General features: G+C 38.0%; 2 protein-coding genes across 6 annotated transcripts in view; one reads left to right on the top strand and one right to left on the bottom strand.

Annotated features, from left to right (window-relative positions):
• Window positions 1-12,522, top strand: part of UGP2 (UDP-glucose pyrophosphorylase 2) — a 70,596-nt gene extending 58,074 nt beyond the window's left edge. For both annotated transcript variants that reach the window (XM_025868597.2, XM_025868596.2), the window contains exons 4-10: window positions 1,247-1,432; window positions 2,678-2,811; window positions 4,375-4,672; window positions 5,782-5,979; window positions 6,526-6,768; window positions 9,895-9,999; window positions 11,506-12,522. In XM_025868597.2, the coding sequence (XP_025724382.1) occupies window positions 1,247-1,432; window positions 2,678-2,811; window positions 4,375-4,672; window positions 5,782-5,979; window positions 6,526-6,768; window positions 9,895-9,999; window positions 11,506-11,613 (1,272 nt within the window). In that variant the 3' untranslated portion in view covers window positions 11,614-12,522. The remainder of the gene's footprint in view (window positions 1-1,246; window positions 1,433-2,677; window positions 2,812-4,374; window positions 4,673-5,781; window positions 5,980-6,525; window positions 6,769-9,894; window positions 10,000-11,505) is intronic.
• A 936-nt stretch (window positions 12,523-13,458) lies between these two features.
• VPS54 (VPS54 subunit of GARP complex) overlaps window positions 13,459-26,845 on the bottom strand; it is an 89,231-nt gene continuing 75,844 nt past the window's right edge. For all 4 annotated transcript variants that reach the window (XM_073897649.1, XM_073897647.1, XM_025868595.2 and 1 more), the window contains 3 exons: window positions 20,113-20,220; window positions 17,917-18,011; window positions 13,459-13,922 (listed from right to left, as the gene is read on the bottom strand). In XM_073897649.1, coding sequence (XP_073753750.1) covers window positions 13,817-13,922; window positions 17,917-18,011; window positions 20,113-20,220 — 309 coding nt within the window. In that variant the 3' untranslated portion in view covers window positions 13,459-13,816. The remainder of the gene's footprint in view (window positions 13,923-17,916; window positions 18,012-20,112; window positions 20,221-26,845) is intronic.

Genomic DNA, 26,845 nt, shown 5'->3' with positions numbered 1-26,845 from the left:
GAAGTAAGAAGCAAGACTAGTTTGTGTGGAAAGAACTGCTAACAGCAGAAATCGTGTGGTCAGGAGTCGACATAGGACATGTATGTGTTTGACCAAGCATAAAGGGATTTTTGCCTCCAAAGCCTAATTACTGGAATGTGAGTCCATCAACTCCTTTCCCAATTACAGACTTTATCCCTCACCCATCCACACAGCCTCTATAGGTAGCCAAACAAAAACAGCTCAGCTCATAGTAATTGAGCACTTACTATAATGGTTGTATTTCTTCAGTCCCCTCAATTATTATCTGTCCTATACCATAATGATGTAACTGAAAAGTACATTAGATGATGTATTCCCTTAAAGAAGGATAACAACAACAACAACAACAAAAAGCCCTGTAAATGGTTAGAGAGTATACCGTGATCTTTTCAAAAGCTTTCATTCTTGTTATAAAAGATCTTTAGACTTGCTTGTGCCTCCTGCTTTGAACATAAGAATTTGGGCTCCCACTATGTGGTTGTTCCCTTCACAGCATGAAGAGTAATGCTCTGTGCTCCCAGAAATATACAAGGGTGCAGGGAGGAGGGGATTCTCTCCAACCTCAGCTCTTGCCTTTCCTACCCCATCAGGGTATTTTTTGGAGCAATGAGAACACAATTTTCCAATATGATCTTCTATACAGTGATGCCTGACAGTTAAATTCTTAAGGAATTCTATCCTTGTTACATAGCTAGAAATATGATAAAAAACCCCATGCCACCTTCTTCCTCTGAGGGCTTACCATTGAATGGAGGAGAAGGCATTTGGTTTTGGTTTTTGCCTCCTTCGGGAGAAGGAATAATGTATGATCATATATGTACTTCTTCAGAATTGAAGTAGATCCATACTGCACCAGAAATATTTGCAGATTTGATGAGTTTTGTGTATCCCATTTACTATATTGATGCAAATTGAGAATTCTTAAGTTTTTAAAGGTAGTCCAAGCGACTTAGATGTCCTCAGGAGCCAGACAAATCTTTGTAGACTGTAACTTTCCCCCTTCTCGTACTCCATTCTAATGTAAATGAACCACTGGACTACTTTGTGCAAGAGCAGTTGCCTCTAAGTAAGTACCAGAAGGACTTGTGGACATTAAAGGAAATGTTGTTGAAACTTTCCATGGAGAAAAACAAACTCTTTAAGGGCACATGGAAATAACCCTGAGATTGATTGGATTTAACCTCTCATAAAGCTTTTGAATTCTGTAATTTTTTTTAAATTTCAGATTCAACCCTATGAAAAGATAAAGGCCAGAGGCTTACCTGATAATATATCTTCCGTGCTGAACAAGCTGGTGGTGGTGAAACTCAATGGAGGTTTGGGAACCAGCATGGGCTGCAAAGGCCCGAAAAGTCTGATCGGTGTGAGGAATGAGAATACCTTTTTGGATCTGACTGTTCAGCAAATTGAAGTGAGTAACATTCAGCCTTTCTCATGAACTACTAAAACCAGTTTTAGGTTATTATAAATGTTACCTTACAAAATAACAGATGTGGATTTGAGCTAGTCAAGGAGCTTGCTATCTTTAGTTTCTTTATTAGTATATAAAAAGGCCTGGTGTTCCCAAGGACAAATCCTTAGGGTGATGTAAGATAAAAGCTTTTGATCTTTAAGTAGCATTTGTGGTTGTTGAAATCTCTGGATCTTTTTGGATTCTCCTTTGATCTCCCCACCTTCCTCCTGCCTTTTCTTTTGGATGGCAGCCTTCATCACAGCTGTGATGGTCTGGCTTTATTAACCCCTTTTGGGAGGCCAGGGAGAACTTCCGTATCTGGTTGGCAGCCATGGATGCCTAGAACTCTCCTTGCCGTCTCTGTTATGATGAAGTCATTAATCGTGGGCCATAAGTTCTTCCGGGGTGTCTTCTTCACATCTCTCTCTCGTGTCCGGTGCGGTGCTGGCAGCTGCAGTACTAACACTAGCGGCAGCGGCGGCCAACGGTCACCTAGCCTGTACGGGACATACACTGAGAGTTATTCTGAGCTCTGTTCATGAATGACTCATTTGTTCCTCTCAGCAACTCTGTAAGATAAGTACTCTTTATATCGTCCCCATCTTACAGGTGAGGAAACCAAGGGACAGAGAGGTTGATTTACTTGCCCGATTCCCTCTGTGAACACAGGACGGTCTGACTTCTGAGACCTTACTTTCTTCTCACTCTGTGTTGCCTCTTAACTCTTCCTAGAGATTGAAAAGATTTCAGCTGGGGTGCGATTCACAGTTCTTGACATTAATCCTGAGACTAGAGAACCATGTCTTTGTAACATTTGTACTTTCATCCCCACTGTGCTCTGGACACAGAGTAAATGCTCCGTTAGCATTTGCCTATCCAGTAAGGCCACAGGGCACTGGCTGGGCACACAACTCGAGTCGGACCATGGTGGGTATCCCGGCTCTGCCGATGACCTGCCACCTCTCTGGCCCTTAATTTAGCCATCCGTATATTGCAGACAAAGTTTCCGTCTCATAGGATTGTGATTTAATGAGCAAGTCCGTGGTGAACTGCTTAGCAAAATGTCCGGCTTATGCTAAATATTTGTATTTGGCTACACATAGGTGATGTTTTAGATACTTTGTGATTAGCCACTACGAGTTTTAAATTTTTAAGTGAAAGAAAAGTAGGTCTGGATAATCTGATTGTTATTTTCCTCCCTAGCATTTGAACAAAACCTACAATACAGATGTTCCTCTTGTTCTAATGAACTCTTTTAACACGGATGAAGATACAAAAAAAATACTACAGAAGTACAATCACTGTCGTGTGAAAATCTACACTTTTAATCAAAGCAGGTACAATAAGTAATAAAAAGCATGGAGGGTGTTACTCCTGGGAAACAAAGATTTCTTTGTCTTGTTTAAATAGAGCAGCCTCAAGATGTACATGTGCCAAAAACTCATGTTTGAAAATGTTCAGTGTCTTTAAAGGCTGAACACTTGTTCATAGATAGGTGATTGTTATAATCACTCTGTGATTCTTCCTAAGAGAGAATCTGCTTGTTCCATGTCCAGAATATTTGAGGATACTTAGGTCTTTGCTTTCTGAGGGCATATTTGGGCTCCACATGGGTGGATGAAAATTTTTATATGTTCTACAATATTGATAACCTTCTTTCATATGGGAAGAAATTTATTCAACATCCGGAATAGGCTTGGGGGAAATTTAATAAATCCTGGAAACAGATCTTCTACTTTGAGGAAGGGAAAGTAAGTGCAGGCATATCTTGTTTGATTGTGCTTCAATTGCGCTTTGTAGATACTGCATTTTTTTTTTACAAGTTGAATATTTGTGGTAACCCTGCATTGAGCAAGTAAGTCTCTTGGTATTGGTGCCACTTTTCCAATAGCATCTGCTCACTTTGTGTCTGTGTCACCCAGTTTGAAACTTGTTCTTTAGTACTGTATTTGTTATGGTGATCTGTGATCAGTGAGTCTGACCTGCTGAAAGCCCAGATGATGGTTAGCATTTTTGAGCAATGAAGTATTTTTTTAAGTTAAGGCATGAACATTTTTTTTAGACATAATGCTACTGCACACTGAATGGACTATAGTGTAAATATAACTTTTATGTGCCCTGGGAACCAAAACATTCACCTGACTCGCTGTATTGCGACACTTGCTTTATTGCTGTGGTTTGGAACCTAACCTGCAGTATCTCTGAGGTATGCCTGTAGAAAGGGCTTCCGATGGTGACTTTGGATAAAGCCCAGGCAACTGGAGGAGTCAGTCTTCCATCTAAGAGTAAACGTGGGTCCATACGAATTTTCTAGAGAACGGGTGCTTCTAAAAGTTGTACCGTTTCTTGTTGTTTTCATCTGTTTTCATGGACACTTGCTATGTTGCAGGTGCTCCGCCTCCATCTTCTGGTTGGTCCTTGGTCTGTTACAGTACTAGCTCCTCTGTTTCCCCCACACCTGTCCTCCCTCCTGGTAGGGAGCAGATGTCCCTGAGCACTGATGTGACCCCTGAATACATGGTTGTAAGAATGGGCAGATTTTTCCAAACTTGGAGGGGAAAGAACAATTCTATGACCAAAGAAGTTTGAGAAATTTACTTAATGTATTTCTTCTCTTGTAGAGTCATCAAATCTATTAATACCCTAGAAGTATGAGGTGTCCTCCCATCTGTGTAATGATGGAAGCTTTTTTGCAGCAAATATTATGATCTAGGAAACTGATTATTGGACAACACAGATAAGAGATTTTCTTAAATGGGTTTACCTATGATTAAATTACTATTGATAGACTGAGAAGGAGGAAAGTTTTATTTAACTTTAAATGCATTGTTTTACTTGAAGGTCTGGAATGCTTTACAGAATCGATATAGAAAAAGACCTTGGTTTGTTTGTTTTTTAAGGTACCCGAGGATTAATAAAGAATCTTTACTGCCTGTAGCAAAGGATGTCTCATACTCAGGGGAAAATACAGAAGCTTGGTACCCTCCAGGTCATGGTGATATTTACGCCAGTTTCTACAACTCTGGTTTGCTTGACACCCTTATAGGAGAAGGCAAAGAGTATATTTTTGTGTCTAACATAGATAATCTGGGTGCCACCGTGGATCTTTATATTCTTAATCATCTAATGAACCCACCCAATGGAAAACCCTGTGAATTTGTCATGGAAGTCACAAATAAAACACGTGCAGATGTAAAGGTAAATATTGAAAGTTTGGGGAGTCACATCTTCACATTGCATAGGTTATGTAGTTCAGATGCTTTTTTTTAATTGGAAAGTTTCAGTGGTAAACAAAACAACACATTCATCCACTTGGTAACATCACTGTAAGACAGTGACATAGTATTCTGTAGGGTACCCTAAGTTCCACCTGACATAACTGTATGTATATAAATTGAACCTTAACAGTATTGTTGAGTGATCTGTATGGGCGATTTTAACTAAAAACAGTTCTATATGTATTTATAGGATAAGTGAAAGCACTTTCAAATGTTTTGTTCAGACCTTTGATATTCTTCTAGTTTGGTGCTTAAGTGTATTTATTTCATTTTTCCTTTAGTGAAAATGTACTATTTCTGTTTCTACCTATGCATTTTTATATATTTTTTTAATCACTGTAGTATCTCTGTAGTTGCAAAAAAAAATGTTTTTTTAACTTTGCATGTATAGTGGTCATGAAATGGTACACAAGGTTTTACTACGTAGCCACAGGGAGTAACAGAAATGGGCAGAGTGTGAATACTAAAATGGTCAGTCCCTAGGCGGGAGTTCCGTGCCTCTTGCAGTGCCCCCTGACGCGTGCGTGAACATTCCCCTCTCCCCACACGGCTGTGGCCTCATGACTGTAAGAACATCTCTAAGCTGAGGCCACTCAGGGGGCCACTCCTCACCCCTTGTGCCTCTGTCCTCCCTTTTCTCCTCCTATCCTAGAGCCAATCAGAGCAGGGTCTGAGGTAGTAGGACTAGTTATTTAGTGATGGACGGTGGTTTGGGAATGAGAGGAATGGCTGTTCCTATAGCAGACTTTCAAAAAGCAAGGAAGACTCTGATGTACTCCCAGGGCTTTTATTGTGGACAAGAGGGTGGGTATATAGTATAAAATGACAACCTGAATATTTTCTTTGGTTCTACCATCATATGTATGTTGCTGTGTATCAAAGATTGAATCAATGCCAAAACTTTTTATTTCTGGGAGATTTTATCATCAATGTCTTTTCTCTAACACTTTCACAGACTAGAAATAGTGTGGTATGGTTATGACTGGGAGAGATGTGGAGGTACTCACATACTCCTCTCTGCCTTTCTAGGGTGGGACACTCACCCAGTATGAAGGCAAATTGAGACTGGTGGAAATCGCTCAAGTGCCAAAAGCACATGTTGACGAGTTCAAGTCTGTATCAAAATTCAAAATATTTAACACAAACAACCTATGGATCTCTCTTGAAGCAGTTAAAAGACTGCAGGAGCAAAATGCTATTGATATGGAGATCATTGTGAATCCAAAGGTAAGCCAGAGGTGCAGCCCTTGCCTCCCTACACACAGATCCACTGCCCATTCTCTCTGGCCCATCTATTCACAGGTCCTTCCTTTTTGCCTAGTAAGTCACTCCAGTTCCTGGCCCTGTCTTTCAGAGTCTATACACCTTCTCTTTAGCGTGAAGCCTTGGTGCTCTTCCTTGACACAGGGCTGTGGTAGTGGCAAGAGCACTGGGCCCAAAAGTAGAGAACCTGCCTTGGTCTTACTTGTTGCTCTGACACTTAAAGGCCTTTTGGCCACAGGAATCTCGCATGAGTTTTCTGTAACCTTCGGTTCTTTATCATAAAATGGAAACATTACTAAACAGGAGTTACGATGCTGAAAAAAAAAAACAAAACACCATGTATGTCTAAGCACCTGGCGTATGGTAGGTACTTGCTAAATGTCACTTTTCAAAATTCTGTCTCCTTCAATGGATCTCTGAAACCACTCCCCAAATATTAACCAGCCCACATGAAACTAAGTTGCTAAAACCTATTTCTCCTCTCTCCCTGCCTGCTTTTCTTTCTTACAGACTTTGGATGGAGGCCTGAATGTCATTCAGTTAGAGACTGCAGTAGGCGCTGCCATTAAAAGTTTTGAGAACTCTCTAGGTATTAATGTTCCTAGGAGCCGCTTTCTACCTGTCAAAACCACATCAGATCTCTTGCTTGTGATGTCAAACCTCTATAGCCTTAATGCAGGATCTTTGACAATGAGTGAAAAGCGGGAATTTCCTACAGTACCCTTGGTTAAATTAGGCAGTTCTTTTACAAAGGTATGTAATTATAGATACGATATACATGTGAATTTATAGTTCTTAAATGTGTAAGTATAAAAATGATTGGAATGATGTGAATTGGGGTCTAATTACACTCAGCTGCTGACCTATTACATTCCTCTGTCTTTGCTGTATTTTAAAGGGAATCAACCATAGAAGATAGAGGTGTAACTCACTTTTGAAATCTGATTGCTAAAGAGTAGGAAAGAACGTTTAATTTTCGGACATTTTACTTTATGTCTCTTGTAAAACCATTTACTGCTTTCATCAGTGGGAGAATGTTAATTCTGGTTTAACAAATATTGAGCCCCTACCATGTGCTGGGCAGTGTTCCAGGTGCTGTGGATAGTTAGCAGTAAATAAAATGGACTAAAATCCTTGCCTTCATGAATATTCTAGTGGGGTAAGAATGATAAGCAAATGTATATTATGTCAAGTGGTGGAAAATGCATGGAGAAAAAGCAGCAGGAATAGGGAATGTGTGGGTGCGGTGGTGTTGGTATAATTTTACACTGCGTGAATAGCATTCCAAGCAGGGAGAAGAGCAAGTATAGGAAAACCCCACCCCAGCATCATAAGTGGAATTCAAAACATTTCATCACATCAAATATCGTGAAGTTAATGAAGTGTTTTGTAGTTGGCCTGGAGTCCTGCTCGGCCCTCCAGGCCTATTCTAGTCCTGGTTGTAGGTTAGTGCCACTTGGTGTGGAGGTATGTTCTGCCTCATATATCGATGGGGGATGATTCTGGGTCCGGTGGCTGTGCTGCAATTTCCAGGATAACATCAGGCACTTTAGGACTCTCCCTGTTTTGGGTGCCTCTTATCAGCCTGGTTGAGCTGGGAAAATCCGGGTGGTACAAAGACCCAGCCTCTTCCCACATCCTGAGAGGGTACTGCCAACCGTTTTTCTTTTTTTTTGTTTTTTGTTTTAGAAACAGGTTATTTGACAGAGAGCGTGCAAGCACATGTAGGCAGAGCGGCAGGTAGAAGGAGAAGCAGGCTCCCCACTGAGCAGAAAGCCCAATGCGGGGCTCGATCCCATGACCCTGGGATCATGACTTGAGCTGAAGGCAAATGCTTAACCAACTGAGCCACCCAGGCGCCCTGGCCATTTTTCTACCCAGCCTCATCTTTCCCTCTTCATGTCCCCCTCAATCTTCCTAGCCTTTTCAGTACCCTGCAGGAGATAAGAACGTTAGCTGCCCTAATTTGAGAACAGGGGCTGAGTGGGCAATGGCTAGTTGCTCTGAGTTTTACAGAGCACAATATGGCTGGGGCAGAGTAAGCAAGTGAGAGATGGGGGGAGTAGTTGGGTCAGACAGGGAACAGTCCTAATGTGTAGAACCTTGTAACTAAATACTGGGAATGTGGGTGGCTTTTTTTTTCTTTTTTCCTGGTGGATGAGAAACCATCAGAGAGTTGCGAGCTAAGGGGTGAAGTGACCAATCTGCTGAGCGAGGGTAGAATCAGAGAGACCAGGGAATAGGCTGTTGCAGGAATTCTGGCAAGAGGAAATGGCGGCTTTGACCAGGGTGATGGCAGTGGAAATAGTGAAAAAATGTTGACATTCTGAGAAATTTTGACAGTTGTACCTACAGAATTTGCAGTCGGACTAGATGGGAGTGCAAGAGAGAAAAGGTTAAGGGTGATTGCAGGGTTTTTAGCCGGTGCATCTGGAAGCATGGACTTTCCTGCCGTTTATGGAGATGGGGGAAGTAGGTTTAGGGGGAGTAGGATGGGGAATTCAATTTTGGAGATACTGTATTTATTAGACCTTCAAATTTATTAGACTCTTTCTAGATCAGAGGAGAAATCTGGAAGAGCCAGGTAAATTTGAGAATCCTCTCTTTATAGCTGGTATTTAAAGCCATGAGATAGGGATCACCTAGGGAGGAGGTGGGAGGACTATTCCCTAAGACAGTCCAAGGCTTAGAGGACGGGGATGAGGTAGAGGAAGCAGCAAAGGTCATGAGGAATTGGGTAGAAAACCATGAGTGTGTGTGTCCTGAAAGCCAAATTAAGAAAATGTCTCAAGAAAGAGGGAGTGATCATCTGTGTCAAGTGCTGCTGCTGATTCAAGTAAGATGAATGGTTCAAGATCAATGAGAATTTATGTAGATTTATCAATATAGAAGTTCTGGAGCCTGACTGGAGGGGATTTAGTAGAGAACAGGAGAAATTAGAGATATGCAGACAACTAATTCAAGAATTTTGCCCTAAAACAAAGCAAAGCAAAACAATTGCAGCCATAGACAGAAAGGGATATAAGATTTGAGAGTTTGTTTGCTTTTTAAAGATGGAAGAATATGGGATATTTATACATTGCCTGGAATTGATGCAATCAGAGAGAGAAAACATTGAAGAGGGAGAAAGAATCACTGGACAATATCCTTGAATAGGCCATAAGAAGGCCTGGCCTTAAGTTGGAGTACACCCAGTACTAGGAAGGGACAGAGTAATGGGCTAGAGGGCAAGTAGCCCATTGGTAGAAGTCAGTGGACCTTTTCAGATTGCTTCTAATATTTTTTTAAATTAATTTATTATGTTAGTCACTATACATCATTAGTTTTCGATGTAGTGTTCCATGATTCATTGTTTACATATAACAATTTTGCAGATTGCTTCTAATTTTCTTAGCAAAATAGGAAACAAGGCCCTATAAGACAATTTCTACAAAGTGCCTATAAATCTAAGGAAATAAAAGGTAAAGATAATCATTTGTAATGATAATTTGATAATTCGTGCTGTTGCTGTGCATGAAATATTCCACTTCCTCTGAAGCCCAGCTCCAGTCTAGCTTGCTTCAATGATCTCTTTCCAACTAAACTCCAGATTATTTGAACTACTCATTGGGCTCTTAGCATGTTGTTTATTTATTTATTAATGTCTGATCTGCTCAGTGGTGTCATAAATTGCTTGATTGTAGGGACAGTGTTCATATATCCTGGTCTCTCCTGCACAGCATCTAGCATCTAGCAAATGCTTAATAAATAGGTTCCTCCCATAGAGGGCCTGAGCTTGGCCATAAATAGAATGTTTTCACAGTTCAGGTAAACTATCTTGTTAATTTAATCCCTGTTTTTTTCTGTTAACCCATTTTTGAAACAATTTGTTTCTTTCAGGTTCAGGATTATCTAAGGAGATTTGAAAGTATACCAGATATGCTTGAATTGGATCACCTCACAGTTTCAGGAGATGTGACATTTGGCAAGAATGTTTCACTAAAGGTGTGTTGTTCTGAAGAAAATTACAGTTCTTATACCTTTACAAAACAGGTTTCATTTTCTAGTCCTAAATTTACCTTTATTTTAAAGAATACCTCTTAGTCTATACCAGATGTTTATAAGACATAAATAATTTTTAAAATGAAATAGCTTACCACAGTATTTAGTATTAATAACTATCTTCCATAGATATACAACATAGTTAAAACACAACCATAATTGTTGTATATAGGAACTTTGTGGAATATAGCATTCAAATTGAAAGCGAACACCAGTAAGTAATTTAACTGGTACTATTTTATTGAAATGACAGTCTGTAAAAGAGAATCACTGTTAAAGTAGCATTAGCTCAGCAAAGAGGACTATGTGAATCTGAATGAAAGTAAAAAAAAATGACAACTTCACTTATACTGAATATAATCTATTCCTATTAAAGTAATTGATTGTCATCAGTATAGAGATTTATTCACATACGGTAGTACTTGGGTACTTTGATGAGTATCATGCTAGCCTAAGAAATAGGAAGGACTATAGGTATAAATATTAAAGCTCAGAACCAAAGATACAACAGCTTTTTCCTATTAAAAAAAAAAAAAACCCATACCTAGAGTACATGTGGTCTTCCTTTAGTACAGCTCCTTAAATGAGGATCTTAGAAAAACAAAAAGATTATCTGTGTGTGTGTGTGTGTGTGTGTGTGTGTGTATATATATATATATAGTCGACCCTTGAACAACGTGATGGCTTGGGGGGGTGACCCCTGTGTAGTCAAAAAATTCATGTATAACTTTTGACTCCCCAAAAATGTAACTATTAATAGCCTATTGTTGACTGGATGCCTTACTGATAACAGTTGATTAACACACATTTTGTAGGTCATATATATTATATACCGTATTCTTACAATAGAGGAAGCTAGAGATAGGAAAATTTTAAGAAAATCATACACAGTACTATACTGTATTTATTGAAAAAAATGCGTGTTAGTGGGACCCAGACAGTTCAAACATGTGTTGTTCCAGGGTCAACTATACAGACCTATATATACGTGTATATATACATATATAGGTGTATAGAACTTTATTGTTGATACTGTGTACACACACACACACACGTACATGGAACTTTATTGCTGATACTGCCTCATCTAAATAGTCTCAGGACATGAAAAATATATTCATAAACCAACAAAACAAACCCAAACCTACATGTAAATATAAACCAAGCACCTCAGTATCTTTATGAAGGTAGTTCTTTGAAAGGGCCCATCATGCTGTGGCACAGGGCCCACTTCTCAACCCCTGGTACTCCTCTGATACGGAGGCAGGGTCTCTAGAACTACTGGCAGGATTCTTGGACACATTATACAGTTTTCCTTAACATGTTATTTTTCCTACTTTAAAACTCCTAATAAGTACAACTGCTCCACTGTAAATGGAGCATAAACTTGGTAATTGTAAGAAAATCAGTTGTGTTTCAGCTGCAGTTTTACACTCTTCTGTTTTGTAGGGAACAGTTATCATCATTGCAAATCACGGTGACCGAATCGACATCCCACCTGGAGCAGTATTAGAGAACAAGATTGTATCAGGGAACCTTCGTATCTTGGACCACTGAAATGAAAAATACTGTGTACACTTCATACTAATTATGGGTTAAACAGTTTCTTACAATGAAATGTTCTCTAGGATTCTAAAATCGGCAGGTACTTTACTATGTTACTGTACCCTGAGGAGTTAATTTAGTTTTTTTTTGCAATATGCTTTTAGTCGAAGAAAAGCACAGATGGAAGCAATATTTTTCTTCTTTGAAGAGGACCCTGAAAGTTCATCTTGAAGTGCAATACTGTTTAATCTTAAAACTGGGGCAGCTCTGCTGGAACATCTTTTAACAGAGGCCTCAGTGATGGTCACTTTGAATTGCTTGTGATTTCAAAAATAAAGCTGTGAGGCAATCCATGTGCACACGTACACTTTCAATGCTAACTTTACGAAATGGTGAAGAAAAATGGTTTACTCTTGCAAAACAGTTACTGGATCAGTTGGAAGATTTGCTCTTGAAATATTTAAGTACTCACTGACCAGTTACCTAACATATCTAGTTTTTGCATTTCTAAGAATCTTAACCACATCATTCTTTCCATAGGAATAAAGCTGAAGGCCTTTCAGCTAGTCCTAAGGCTGGGATGCCTGCCATGCTTTCCATAGACTCTCCATTTATTAAAACAAAGTGATGTTTCTTTTTCCAGCTGAAGGGATGGGGTGGCTAGAGGTAGGGTATTTCTTTTACATCCTTGTTCTCTAGTACGATGGGGTGGGGGGTAACTTTATAAGTTCCCTTTCCTTGAAGCTTTCTTGTTGTGACTGAAAATATTCACAAATAACCTTTCAAATCAGCTCTGCTGGTAGTTTGTGGCTTTTCTCTAAGGATTAATTACATTTTCTAATTCTTACATATCTGTTTTTGAGTAGGCTGCTTGTAATTTAAAGTTTACTGTATATTATTAAAAAGAAGTTGCCTTATAAAGTCTGATAATTTTTTACAGCTTTATTTTAGACAGTTTAAGAACCAATGACATACCTCAGTAATGATAAAGAAAACAAGCTTTCCTTTTAAGGGAATGGAAAAGCACAAAATAAGACTATTATTTCACTGTACATAATCACCACAAGGTTAGGCACTCTTGACAGGGTGAGGCAAGATTCCTGGTATGAGGTGAGGCACAGGCACTTTCAGTTGTAGAGTGCTGCTGATTCTAGTTTTGAAGGTAGGTATTATAAAATCTTTAAATAACTTACTCATCACCTTGTATTTCTGGCCCCAACACAGCAGTCTATATTTTAAAAGTTCTATTTTCTCCCTGGTCTTTGTTCATATACACATCGAAAGTAACTTTTTAAAAACAAGAACGCAAGGGGGCCATACTTCATATGTTATCTAAATGTTAAAATGAGAACTCATAAATAGGCAGAACATATTAAAATGTATTACCATTTGCTAGAAATAGAAAGCCCACAAACCAACCCTTCATAGATACTTTTATAAAAATACAGCTATTAAACTGCAGCCTTTCATATACCACTTCTGAAAAGTATTTAAATTAGTCGTTGCATAAATAAATGCCAATATCTCTTCTTTATTTACTGTGATCAGACTTTCAAGTATTTAGACTATTCTGGAAGGCTTTACCCAGTTGACAAAGAGTGGTGGTAGAAAGATTAAATATGTGACACACAAGGCCTGAAACTTGACATTGGTCACTAAAACAAAAATTGAATTCCTAAATCCAAGCAATCAAAAGATGTTTATTTTTTATAGAAAGATCTGTAAAAAAATAATTTTTCAAACAGCTTTACTTTCATAGAGAAAACTTTCTACAGAGGTTGACTAAGATTTTAATATTTTAAATTGTACCATCATTAAATAAGGTGGGACACCATATGAATTTCATTGCACTGGAAGAAATGCAAAGCATTTTTTAATATAAAGTATACAGAGCATTCTAGTCAACTACAGCTGTGTTACAGCTATGTGTTCTTTTGGATTTGGTCCAAAGAAACCTGAGTCTGTTTCCAGAGAGAATGAAAAATGTTATAGACACCTGATCAGTTACTCCTCACTGAAGGAAGCATAAAAATGGCATTCCTTGTAGATCCCACTGAATCCCAGTTTCCCAACACTGATACTTTCCTTTTCCCCTTCCCCTATCCCAGTTCACTTTGGGTTCGAGGTTCAGTTCTTGAATCACAGGCATCCACATTTTCTTCATAAACATACACATCCCATGGTCAGATGAGCTACCCAGTTTTCCAGTATGTCATCACCTCTTCTGTTCCCAGATCTCGGACATATTTAGGTCCAAATCTTTAAGGCCTTTTAAGGCTTGAAGATTTCCAGTGTAAAAAGCTACATCTGCTGTGACCAACCTAAATATTGGAGAGAAAACTATTTTTAATCTCACACTTTCTCCTGGATAAAGAAGCAATGTTCATAGTCAGTCTTATCGTAACTGCTAGACTATTACTTAAAATTCAGATTTCCTAGGGACCAAATGTCAATATATTTCTTAGCAGGATTCCTGCTATCATATAGAGTGCTCTATTTCAACAATAAATATCTTGAAAAGGAGTAAACCAGTGCAGGCTGGACTTGGTCTCATAATTCTGCCCAATAAAATAGATTTATCTTAAAACAGCATGAAATATCAGTGGTCACTAGACTATACAGTTGACCCTTGAACATCACGGGTTTGAACTGCACGGGTCTACTTAACAGATTTTTTTTGACACGGTACAGCATGAAAGGTACTTTTATGATTTTCAAAACCTTTTTTCCAGCTTTATTACAAGAATACAGGATATAACATACACAATGTGTGTTAATCCACTGCTGATAATGATAAGGCTTCCGGTCAACAGCGGGTATTAGGTTTTTGTGAAGTCAAAAATTACGTGTGGGTTTTCTACTGCGAGGGGGGTTGGTGCCCCTAACCCCGCATTGTTCAAGGATCAACTGTACATGTATATGACTAATGAAATCAAGTGAAAGAAACCCAAGGTTTCCTGAGTGACATCCAAAGAAGTTAAATGAAAGCTGGGATTCATGCATATGTATTACTAGATGTAACACTTGATACATCTAGCAACACTAGATGAAAAAATAGTCTTATACTTTTGGGTACTGAGATGTCACATTAATGTCTATACTTGAAAGGACATTCCAGGAAACAGCACTCAGATAACTATCAAAGCTCCATGCATATAAAATAGGGACTGGTCTGAGTAGATGTATATTTTGACAGATATGGCCCATGGAGGAACAAATAGACCTTGATTTAGTAGTTTGTAAAAGAGAAGAGGAAATCCAGCTTCAGTATTTTATAATGAACACATAAGTTCTGTAGAGTACAAGCACCCTCAATGTTTGTACTACAGTCCAATTTATAAATGCTTTGGACTTATGTACTTAATGTTTCACCTTTTATCACATGGCAGAATTTAATAAGGACCATATTTTTCACCTAAAACTCTAATTTGGGTGCTTTAAAAAGATTCGAAATTACACTTGTGATAGATAATATGGTCAGTTAAGTACAGTGAAACTGACAACAGCTCAAAAAAGAACAAAGCCTTTCTAAGGCAAGGTCCTCACATTAAAAACTAAGCATAAAATTAGCATAATTGTTCACTTAAAAATATTTCCAGTTATATCAAAGTTGAAAATTGTTTAACATAAAAGCAGATATCTGCAACATATATAACAAACAAAGGATTAGTCTGATTAGGGCATATGCAAAAATCTAAAAACAAGAAAAATAATACTCAAAGATAAGCAAAGAAAGTGAACAGGAAAAGTCAGATGAGAACACCTGAATGACTAATAAATATATGAAAAGATGACAAACATTAGGAAATGCAAATCAAAACAAGATACCACTGGCAACCATTTAAAAATCTAACAGCAAATGTTGGCAACATGGTACAGCCACGTTGGAGAATATTCGGGCAATACCTCGTAGAGTGAAAATGTACATACGCTCTCATCAACTTGTATCTATGCCCCAAAGAAATGGTCACACCATTAGACATGTATATAGATCTTCACTGTGGCATCATTGTAACGGAAAAAAGTAATGACCTAGAAATCTATCATTTGGGGAAATGGCTACATTAAATATGGTTGATTTATGTGGGAGAATAAAAAGCAGTCAAAAAATAGACAATTCCTACATATCAAATAGATAAACCAGTTACAATGCTGAGTAGGAAAAAGTAAGCAGCATATGTACAATATACCATATAAGTAAATTAATTTTATAAAACAGTGCTACCTACTTTTCTTAAGATACAAAGATAATGTGAAGGACTTAAAGAATACAGATCAAATTTATTAAAAATACTGACTACGGGTTGGGGGAAAGAGAATGGGACTGGAGATGGGGTCAAGGGATACTTCAGTTTCATTTGGAATGGTTTTGGGTTTTTTGGGTTTTTTTTTTTTTTTGAGATTTTATTTGAGAGAGAGCATGAGCAGGGAGAGGGGCAAAGGGAGAAGGACGCGGAGAAGCAGGCTCCTCGCGGAGCAGGGAGCCCGATGCGGGGCTCGATCCAGACCTGAGTCGAAGGCAGATGCTTAACTGAGCTACCCAGGTGCCCCTTGTTTTCTTTTTTAACATAAACATTTTTTCAAGCAAAAATAAATGTTAATGATCAATTCTAAGCAATACAAATATTTTTCTCTATATGTCTATTTTTATTAAAAATGTCTTAGATAAAATCTCATCAAAAAACACAGGGTTTGGGGAGAAGGAGGGATAGGAAGTAACTTAATGCTTAATGGGTAGAGGATTTCCTCTTGGGTTTTGTTTTAAGTGCTGATCCTGTTTTATCACCTGGACAAACTGGAACTAGAATGCACTTGTGAATGCACAAAATGCTACTGGACTGTTAGCTGTACAATGGTTAATTTCATGTTCTGTCAATTTCATTCTTGAAAAAGTACATTTTTAGAGCCATCTCAGGAACAAAAATTTCTTTTAAGCAGGTAGTTTGCTATGTCTTTGGCTAGAGTCTAGAGGTTAATTTTCAGGGACTTCCATCTTTCAAGGGATCACTCAGAGGCATGAATTGACTTACACAGAATTAGTGTCTTTAAAAGTATGTGACAGTGAAGATCTCTAAGGTGGTACAACCCCCAAATAGCTATATTAACAAAGAAAGTAATAAGTAATGAGTTAGCTTGGACGCTTCAGGAGTCAGAACCAACCAACCAACCAACCAACCAACCCAGATTTAGCTATGGGAATAAAAGTAGAAGGTTATGAGGGGAGTGGGGCTTAAAAATACTAGTTTTTTAAAAACAGTTTCTGAGAGGTTTTGGTGTTCATAAACTGTCCTTGAACTTTTCTGTGGCTTTGAAATTTTTGAAAATAACAATTGTTAAAAATAAGAAAGAGAAGAACCAGGTAATAAGGGAGAGATCAGATTTTTGCATCAAAAAATTCAATGTGGCCAACAGATTCAGCAGTCTGGAGCTTCCAAATACTTCTTGCAAAATCAGTTCGGTGTACTTGTTTTATTGGACAGGGCCAATTCCTGACTCCAAAATATATTTTGTCACTTGTTCCTATAAGTTTGAAAATTTAAGCCTGAAACTTAACAGGGAAAAAAATATTCCTTAAAAACCCCTGGAACAGCTAACACTAAGCAAATCATATTAAGGTATAGTTTCATGATCAATGCATTTGCATTTTGTATAATCTTTTCCCCGTATCTTTATCTGTGTTGCTCCTCACAAAAATCTTGTGATGGTACTTTTTACCATCATCCCTATTTTCAAATCTAATAAAAGCACAGACAGAGTAAGTGATTTACCTAAAGTCACACAGCAAGTAAGCAGCAGAACTTAACCCAAGTTTTCTGATTCTAAATTGTTTTATATAATTACACTATCTCACCGATAATACATACAATTTGTTCAACAGTTTACAATAAAATGGACATATACACTTACACTATATTTTTTGTGACCCTATGAAAGAGTTAAAGCACATTTTATCCTCATTTTATAAATAAGGCAGAATTAAGTGGAATTTCTCATGGTCACACAGCTACAAAGTAGGACTTTGAGTCCTGTCTGCATAGGGAGAGACTACTGGGTAACATAAGGAGGTGCTACTGACCCACACTGCCTCAAAACAGACATGTAAGTTAAATAACTGACCATTTATAAAACACTTTAATGTGGACACACAGGCAGATACAGATATCTTCTCCACAGAGAAAAAAAGGCAAAAAGTTGCTGATTTTACCACTGTGGTGGTCCGATATGATTATAGTGGAGAAGGACAGCATAATGAGTAAAAACCAATCAAGCAATCCAATATGGGAGCACATAAGTAAAAATATGTTGAAAACATACCCATTTTGAGGTCCTCCATCATTTATCACATTTAAATGAGATAACTGCTTTTTCAAGTGGAGTTTATAACTTGCATTAATTCTTAAAAATAACATCTGGAAAAGAAATAAAATGGTTTCTTAAAGCTCTACTGAAACAAGACATAAGCATCTGAGTTACTAGTATCAAATCAATATTTGGAGAAAATATTTTTAAAACATCTTTGCTTTGGCATATACTTTTAAGAAGCTCCCCTGAGGTATTTGGTTGCTATTTTAGTATAATATTTCTACATTTTTGGATAAAAGCTCTTTTTCCCCTTATCAGCAGTACTTCTTTTAGTGATACAACTTATCACTGCCTTTCTGCCCCTTAGAAGTCCTCTGGGATATATAAGGTGGGATCGATCATGACAGGCAAAAAGAAATGGAGAATTCTGCAATATATTAAATATGAACTTGATAGGGAAAAAAAAGTCACAATGGTAGAGGCAAAGATACTTTCATCCTTCTAAACTGGTAAAACGACTAGAAAGTATTTTATTGCTCCTGCATGCAGGTATTTGATGCAATGGCCCAAAACTTCTGTGGGAAATACCTGACCTGAAACTGTTTATAGTTAATCTTTGGAAGCGATTTTGTGGAATAACATGTATTTTCTATGGGGAAAAATACATATGAGTCATCTATGGAAGTTTTATGGAATTACTAGTATTCAACTGATAACACTGACATAAAGTCTAATTCTTGCCCAGCTTTGACAAGAGTTCCCTTTAAATTACGATGCAGATAAAAACACAGGGGACTACCTGTATGCCCAGCTCCCTGATCTGGCCATAATTAGAACTCAGATGACAAATCCAGAAGGTGAGAATGTCAGAGGTGGGAGATCTTACACTTGCAATGAGAAGGATGGCTTGACTAGGAAGAAATGGGGAAGAAAAAAAGAGACCCAGTGGGTGCTCCCTATCTTATAGCTCCGCAATTCTCAGTGAGCCTCAAAGGAGTTGGATGAAGCCTGAGTTCGGAATGATTAATGAAAACCTAGGGAAGCATGAAGAAAAACAGTAAGAGCTACTGCAGGATGGAAGTCTGAGGTGGTATGGGAAAGGAGACCAGCAGGAGAAAGAGTAGGCAAGAGACACTAAGAAAGCTACCTTTTGCTCCCAAATACCACTTCCATGTACTTAACCAATTAGAGGCAAACTCAAATAACAAACTTGTCTGAAGAACAAAAATCCCAGTGAAAATTCATCATACAACTAGGCTTGTATTCTAACACTGTATCATTCTACAACTAGGCTTGAATGAGATAACCTGGTATAGAGGGAACAAGCTAAGGTGGGTAAAGAAGACTGGAAAAAAAAATACCGGAATCTTTAAAATACCAGGAGAGGGGAACCGAGCAAGTTAGGGGTGGGGTAGGTGAGTCGGTGAACAGTGCAGAGAACTCTGTGGTAACACTCATATAGGGGAAGACAGTCGGGACAAAGGGAGGGTACTTCATAGGTGAGAGGTGCCAAAGACTACCCATTATGCTATTTTCCTCGTTTATGCCTACTACCGATCACTTATGCTGATCTAACAAATATTAATGAAGTATATTGATTTGAGTTACTTTATGTGTCATCTCATTAATTCCATTAACTAATTCCTCCACTATCCCATTTGGATTATAACAACAGCAACATATTTTACTGTTGATAGATGGCAACTCTGATTTTCAAACTGATAATGAATGATGTAGGTAGAATCTGGCATCTCTGATACTCAATGGACAAATGAAAAATCTGCTTTTTACAACTGCTGACATACAGCAGAGCAATTACTGCTCTGGCCTGTTGGAGCCAGGCGCATTTTGAAATCAGAAATTTTTATCCATGTTCCACATGTCAATATAACAGCTGAAAAAAATAATAATCATATTGGAAAGATTTTATTTATTTATTAGATAGAGACACAGCGAGAGAGGGAACACAAGCAGGGGGAGTGGGAGAGGGAGAAGCAGGCTTCCCGCCGAGCAAGGAGCCCGATGCGGGGCTTGATCCCAGGACCCTGGGATCATGACCTGAGCCGAAGGACGCCCAATGACTGAGCCACCCAGGCGCCCCAACTGGAATATGAACTAGGCTTAACTGTACCAAAAGTATGTAAAAACACTCCAATTCTGCATGCATATGTTATATATAAAAAAGCAGTGTTAGGAATTATTACTCACTTGTGTTTGTTCTTCTGGAAGAAGATCAAATATAGCTTCATGCATTTTTGCCATTTGCTTACAAATATTCCTGAAACAGGCAGAAGGAACGGGAGCTTTCACCTCATACTGGCAGGGAAAAATAATGAGAATTATGTTCATGTCCTCTGGATTGTTTATTGTCCCCACTGTTCCCTCAGACACATATTTTCAGCCCTTCCATGCCTAACTGATAGAGTTGAAGCTTACACTTCTATGATCTGTGCTATTCATGCAAATCTCAAGAACTTTTCATTAAATATCCTAATCTACTTTGAGAAAGCCAGCAAAATTTAGTGGCTAAGAACAGAGGCTGCTTCCCTTAAGACAGACTCTTTGGGTTCAAATCCCAGCTCTTCAGATTCTTAGCTATGTGACACTGGGTAAGTTACTTCATTTCTCTGTATCTCAAAGGGCTTGCTGTGAGGACTTAAAAAGATGGCTTACAAGAACACAAAACAGTGCTTGACACAAAGTACACAAAAAATGTTAGCTACCCATGTGGCTCAATATACAATGATGAATCTTTAAAGTAGGCCCTCCAAATTAACAGAGTATTTTTTAAACATGATTTTCAGAATGTGTCAACATGATCATATCAAATCAATAGGACTCTGGCAGAATTAAAAAGTTTCTTTTTGTTTTATAGGTAGGCCAATATAGTAATCATATTTATCCTAACTATGGTAAAGGAAAACTTTCTCAGCAATGACCTACACTGAAATTTTAAACTTAGGTAAATTCATTTTACTATCCTTACATTTGGATATTAATATAATAATATAATATACTGGTATCATTCAGAGAACCATCTTTGGCCCACATTTTATAATTCACAAATTATGTACTATTTTTATAAGACAAATCTGGGCTTTTTATATTAATGTTTATATAAATAATTTAATGTACTAATCTTATATAGTTTATTAAAGTGGTGAGTTCCAATATACTGCTCTTAGCAGAATGATGCAGAAGTCACCATGTGACTGGGTCCAAAATAAGCAAAGTTGTGACCACCTAAAGTTTTACCTTTCTTCAACCTAGGAATATATAAAACATCCCCTTATCTTTTTTGTTAATAACAGATTTAAGATATGATTCACACACCATAAAATTCACCCTTTTAAAGTGTACAATTAACTGGTTTTTAGTAGACTCCTAGTTATACAACCATCACTATTTACCTCTGAACATTTTCATCACCTCAAAAGAAACCCATAACCGTTAGCAGTCACTCCCCATGCCCCCCTCCCCTTAGTTCCTGGCAACCACTAATCTCCATAAATGTAATCATACAATATGTGGCTTTTTGTGACTGGCTTCTTTCACTTAGCATAATGCTTTCAAGATTCATCCATTTTGTTAACATGCATCAGTACTTCATCCTTTTTAGGGCCGCATGATATTCTATTGTATGAATGTACCATAATTTATCCAATCATCAACTGATGGACATTTGGGTTCTTTCCACTCTTTGGCTATTATGAATAATAATGCTATGAACACTCATGCACCGGTTTTGTGTGGACAAATGTTCTCAATTCTTTTGGGTGTATACCTAGCAGTGGAATTACTGGGTCATATGATAACTTTAATCTTTTGAGAAAATGTCAAAATTTTTTCCAAGGAGCTATATCCTACTCAGCAGTGTATGAGGGTTCCAATTTTTCCATATCCTCAACCAACAGTTGTTACTGTCTTTTTTATTTAGACATCCTAGTGGGTATGAAGTAGTTATCTCATTATGGTAACATCCCTGTATCTTAAATACCACCCTGTACTGGGTTGAATAGTATCCCTCCAAAATTCACGTTCACTTAGAACTTTATAAGGTCATACCAGATTAGAGTGGGCCCTAAATCCACTGACTGGTGACTTTATAAAAGAAAGGAGAAGGAAATTTAGACACACACACACACACACAGAAGGAAAATGGCCACGTGAAGACAGAGGCAGAAATCGGAATGATACATCTACAAGCCAAAGAATGCCAGCAATTGACAGCAAGCACCAGAAGCAAGGAAGAGGCAGGGAAAGACTTTGCTAGAGCCTTCAGAGGGAGTATGGCTGACAACACTTTGATTTAGGACTTTTGCCTCCAGAATTATGAAAGAATACATTTCTGTGGTTTTAAAGCTACTGTCTTTGATAATTTGTTACGGCAGCTCTAGGTAACTAGTACACCCCCAAAACCTTCCTTCAGCCCTGCCTTCCCTAAAGATACTATTCTTTCCATCTTAGCCTCACCATCATTTCTTCAGTCACTGAAACTTGACACTGTACTTCTTTATTCTCAACCCTTAAAATTTGGTTCTTGCCACCACCCAAACCACCGTCCTCCACTATTAATGATCTTCTGAAATTTGTGCAAAAATCACTCAAGACATCCTAACTTCCAAATTTAGTAACTTTCCTGGTCTCCCTACTCACTGCTCTGCAGTGTTCACACACCTTCACACTTGAAACCCGGTCCTCATTCCTCATGTAATGCAGCGCTTCCCTGATTCCTCCCCTCCTGACCTTCCTCTTCTGTAACCTGTCTCCTAAATGCAACGCTTTTTCAATCTTAATGCCCCTATCATCCCCTCTTTCTCTCTTATCAATCTCATTCAATCTAACAACTTCTAATTTATCTCTAGTCCTGAACCACTTTGTTAAATTTAAGTCACACATCTCCTAAATGTTCCATACCATAACTGAGTTTACCATGAACTTTCCCAAACCTGCTTCTCCTTCCTGTTTCCATTACTATTGCTTGTATTACAATCCTCCTGCTCACACAGACTGGAAATCCCCAACTAAGTTTTTATTCCTCCTCTTTGGTTCCTTGTATTGAATCTAAGGGTCATCAAATGTACTTTCGGATTATTTTGCACATTAATATTCTAGGTCAGAGTTTCTCAACCTCTACACTACTAACATTTTGGTCTATCTCATTCTTTGTTGTGAGGGCTATCCTGTGTATTATAGGATGTTCAGTAGCATTCTTGACCTCTACTCACTAGCTACCAGTATGTCCCACTTCCTAAACTGTATGTTCCCAACACTTCTGAATGCCTTCAGGGGACGCAACTCTCACTGCCGTGGGTGAATCTTCAATACTTCTCACCTGAAAAAACGCAGTCACATTTTAATGAGTCCAGATATGATGAGGTCAATAAACATTTAATAAGACTGGTACTCAGTAAGCTCTGGATGCATATTTTCTTAAATGTGTGTATATATGTACATAGGTATACAGGTGTATGAGTGTGTGTGTGTATGTATGTGAATGTGTATGACTGAATGAATGTGTCAGATACTATGCTAGCTGGAGTGTACAAAGATGAATCAGAGACAGAGAGCTCTGGGGAGCTGACAGCCTAAAAGCTGGTTGGTATTCCAGAAAGTGGACATTGCATGCTCCAGGAACACGGGTGAAGTCACTTAGGCAATAGCAAAGATGGCTTCCCAAGTAGCACACCTGGGCTGCTGAGTCTTCAAATGAAAAAAATTAAGTGAAAGTATTCCACACAGAGGACATGCCATACCACCTCAAATCTATTCTACATACTATCTGATAAATCCTACTACAGTGCAATTCTAATCATGGGATTTGTTAGTTTAAAAATTTTTGGGTTTTACTTCCGTTTAAAATTTAGAAAGCTGTAAGAGAATATTCTACCACCCTCACAACAAAAAAACTGTAAAAATTTACAAAATCATAACTTTTCTTGAACCCTTCAGAGAACAGAGGTCCCAAGAACCAAAGGAACTAATTCCAAAGAGTGACAAGCCCCACTGAGGAGAGATGGGGCACAGGAACTGTCTCACTTTGGCAGAGCATAGGAAGAAGAGGTGACCACCACAGAAACAAAGAGAAAGAAAACAACTAACATTTTTAACAAATTCCCAAAGGGCCAAATACGGAATAGTATATGCTTACAGTAAATGAGAGCGCTGGTCACAAGGGGAGTTTGCACACACAAGTTCTCCTCCATGGGATTCCAAAAGGTCCTCACAAGCAACATTGGAGTCAGAACTAGAGACCACAGAATCACTCTCATAGACAAGCAGGAGGCGAGTGGCCACCACTAGAGAAAAGGAACAAGTGCTGCCCACTTCCCTGCACCCTCCTCTTATATAAAGCAAAACCTACAGTCACGGAGAAAGGGCACCAAATTCTTTCATTCCCAGGGCTGTGAGGAATAGAAACAAAAAATACCTTTAAGCCCAGGATCAAAATCCATTCAAAGTAGAGACTGGCTACCACTGGAGGAGGGGTGGGAACACTGAGAAGGCTTCACATCCCGAGGACTCACATTACCTGATTCCCAGACTTAGAATAATGCTACAGTAGTTAAGGCAGTAAGACATGGTATTGGTGTAAGACAGACTTATAGATCAATGAAACAGGAGTCTGAAAACAGACCCACAGGAAAACAGCCAATTTTCAACAAAGGTGCCAATGGAGAAAGGACAGTCTTTTCAACAAAAGGTGCTGGAACTAGCCAGAAAAAAGAACACTAACTCATACTTTGTACTATATACAAAAATCAACTAAAAATGGATCACAGATATACATATAAAACCTGAAACAATAAACCTTTCCAGAAGAAAACAATGGGAATTATCTTTGTAACTTGGGTAGGTTTCTTGGGATAGGACACAAGAAGCATGAACAATAAAAGAAAAAAAGGACTAACTGGAATTCATCAAAATTTAAAAACTGTCATTTCTATAACACTGTTAAGAAAATGAAAAGATAAGTGACAGACTGGGAGAAAATACTTACGGAAACACATATTTGATGAAGGACTTGTATCTAGAATATATAGAGAACTCTTACAACTCAACAACCCAACTTTTAAAAATTGGCAAAAAGTCTGAACACGCTACCAAAGAAAAGACATGGGTGGAAACTAGTATGTGAAAAGATGCTCAACATATAAATTATTATGTAAACTAAAACCACAATGAGCTATCACTCCATACAGACCTACTAGAGTACTAACATTAAAAAACAAACAGACATACCACAGAAAGTGCTGGTGAGGATGAAGAGCCCCTAGGACTCTCATATATCACAAGTAGGGAAAAAAAAATGGTATACTCACTTTAGAAAAAAATTTGGCAGTTTTTTATAAAGATATCATAAAGTTTTACATTTCTTATATAACCATCAATCTATTCCAAGGTATTTACACAAGAGAAATGGAACGTGTACCCACAGATAGATGTGCACGTGAATGTTTATAGCAGCATTATTCATAATAGCCAAAGCCTGGAGACAATCCAAAGGTCTATCCCCTGATAAATGGATGAATAAACAAATAGTGATACATCCATACAATGGATACTACTCTGTAATAAAAAGGAACAAACCACTAACACATACTATCAATTTCAAAAGCATTATGCTAAATGAAAGGAGCCTAGGACAAGAGGCTACATTCTGTATAATTCCAGGTAAAGGACATTCTGGAAAAGGCAAGACTACACAGATGACAATCAGATCAGTGGTTTTCAAGGTTTTGGATGTGGGGAGAGAACTGACTGCGAAAGTGCCTGAGAGAATGTTTAACAGTGACGGAACTGTTATGTATCTTGATTGTGGTAGTTCTACTACTGCATATGTTAAAGTTATCAAACTCTGTATTTAGAAAGGGTAAATTTACCAAAACAAATGATGTAATATATGGTGATTAACATAACAATAAAAAATTTAAAAAAAAAGAGTAAATTTTACTGACTGTAAATCATAAGCCTAACTTAAATTGGTTAGCTTTCCACTGGCAGTGAAAACTCTTCACTGTCTTTCCAGCATATCTCCCATTCCTCGGTTCACCCATCCTAATATGTTAGCTAAATGGAGTAACTTACCTTTGTTATTATTAACAACAGCAAAAACATTAGCAGTCAACATTTACTGGAAACTTGCTATAGTCAGACATATGATAAAAGAAAAGCACTCTACATAAATATTATCTCATTAATTCTCACTACAAACTTATAAGGCTCTATTATTTTCCCCATTTAAAGACAAACTAAGGCTTAAGGAGATTTGCCCAAGGTGCTTCAATGGCTAATCTGGGACAAACATGAACTTAGGTCTACCTGACTACAAAACCCTGACACTAATCTTCCTCCTATGATTCCTACCTACATGCTGTTACCTCAGAGCGTCTCTTCACCTCAACTTCATTTGCCCTAACCATGCCTATCTTTAAAAGCAAAACTTACATGCATGCCTCATCCATAAAGTTTTTCCCAGATCTCCCTCCTCAGCTGGGAACCCACTCTTCCAAAGCATTAAAAGCTCTAATTGCACGAAATCGATTCCTTACTTATGGCTCTTTACATATTCTACCTTCTGTTATAATTATCAATATACTTTTCTTATTAGATATTCAACTATTTGAGGGACAACACTGAAGACTTCTTCACCCTATGTATCCCAGTTACCTAACACAATTTAGCTTCCTGAATGAATGAATGAATGAATGAATAAATGATGGCTGGGACATTAGTTGAGCCAGTAGTATAATTAGATGTTAACGTTTTATTCTTTCTAAGCAATGGTACCATTACTTACTAGCTTTTTAGAATCAGTCTATATTACTGTGTTATCCTTCTTTCTCCAAATTAAATTTTCAGATTAGAAAATAAAAAGCTAAAATTAAGAGGCTAACCCAAACCAAACACTGTCTCCTATCTTGGGATGAATTTAAAACAG

This window comes from Callorhinus ursinus, unplaced genomic scaffold (genome assembly GCF_003265705.2).
Source record: "Callorhinus ursinus isolate GAN/ISIS: 27379988/994484 unplaced genomic scaffold, GSC_fseal_2.0 scaffold10, whole genome shotgun sequence".
Lineage (NCBI taxonomy): Eukaryota > Metazoa > Chordata > Mammalia > Carnivora > Otariidae > Callorhinus > Callorhinus ursinus.
This window is presented reverse-complemented; position numbering and strand designations above follow the sequence as displayed.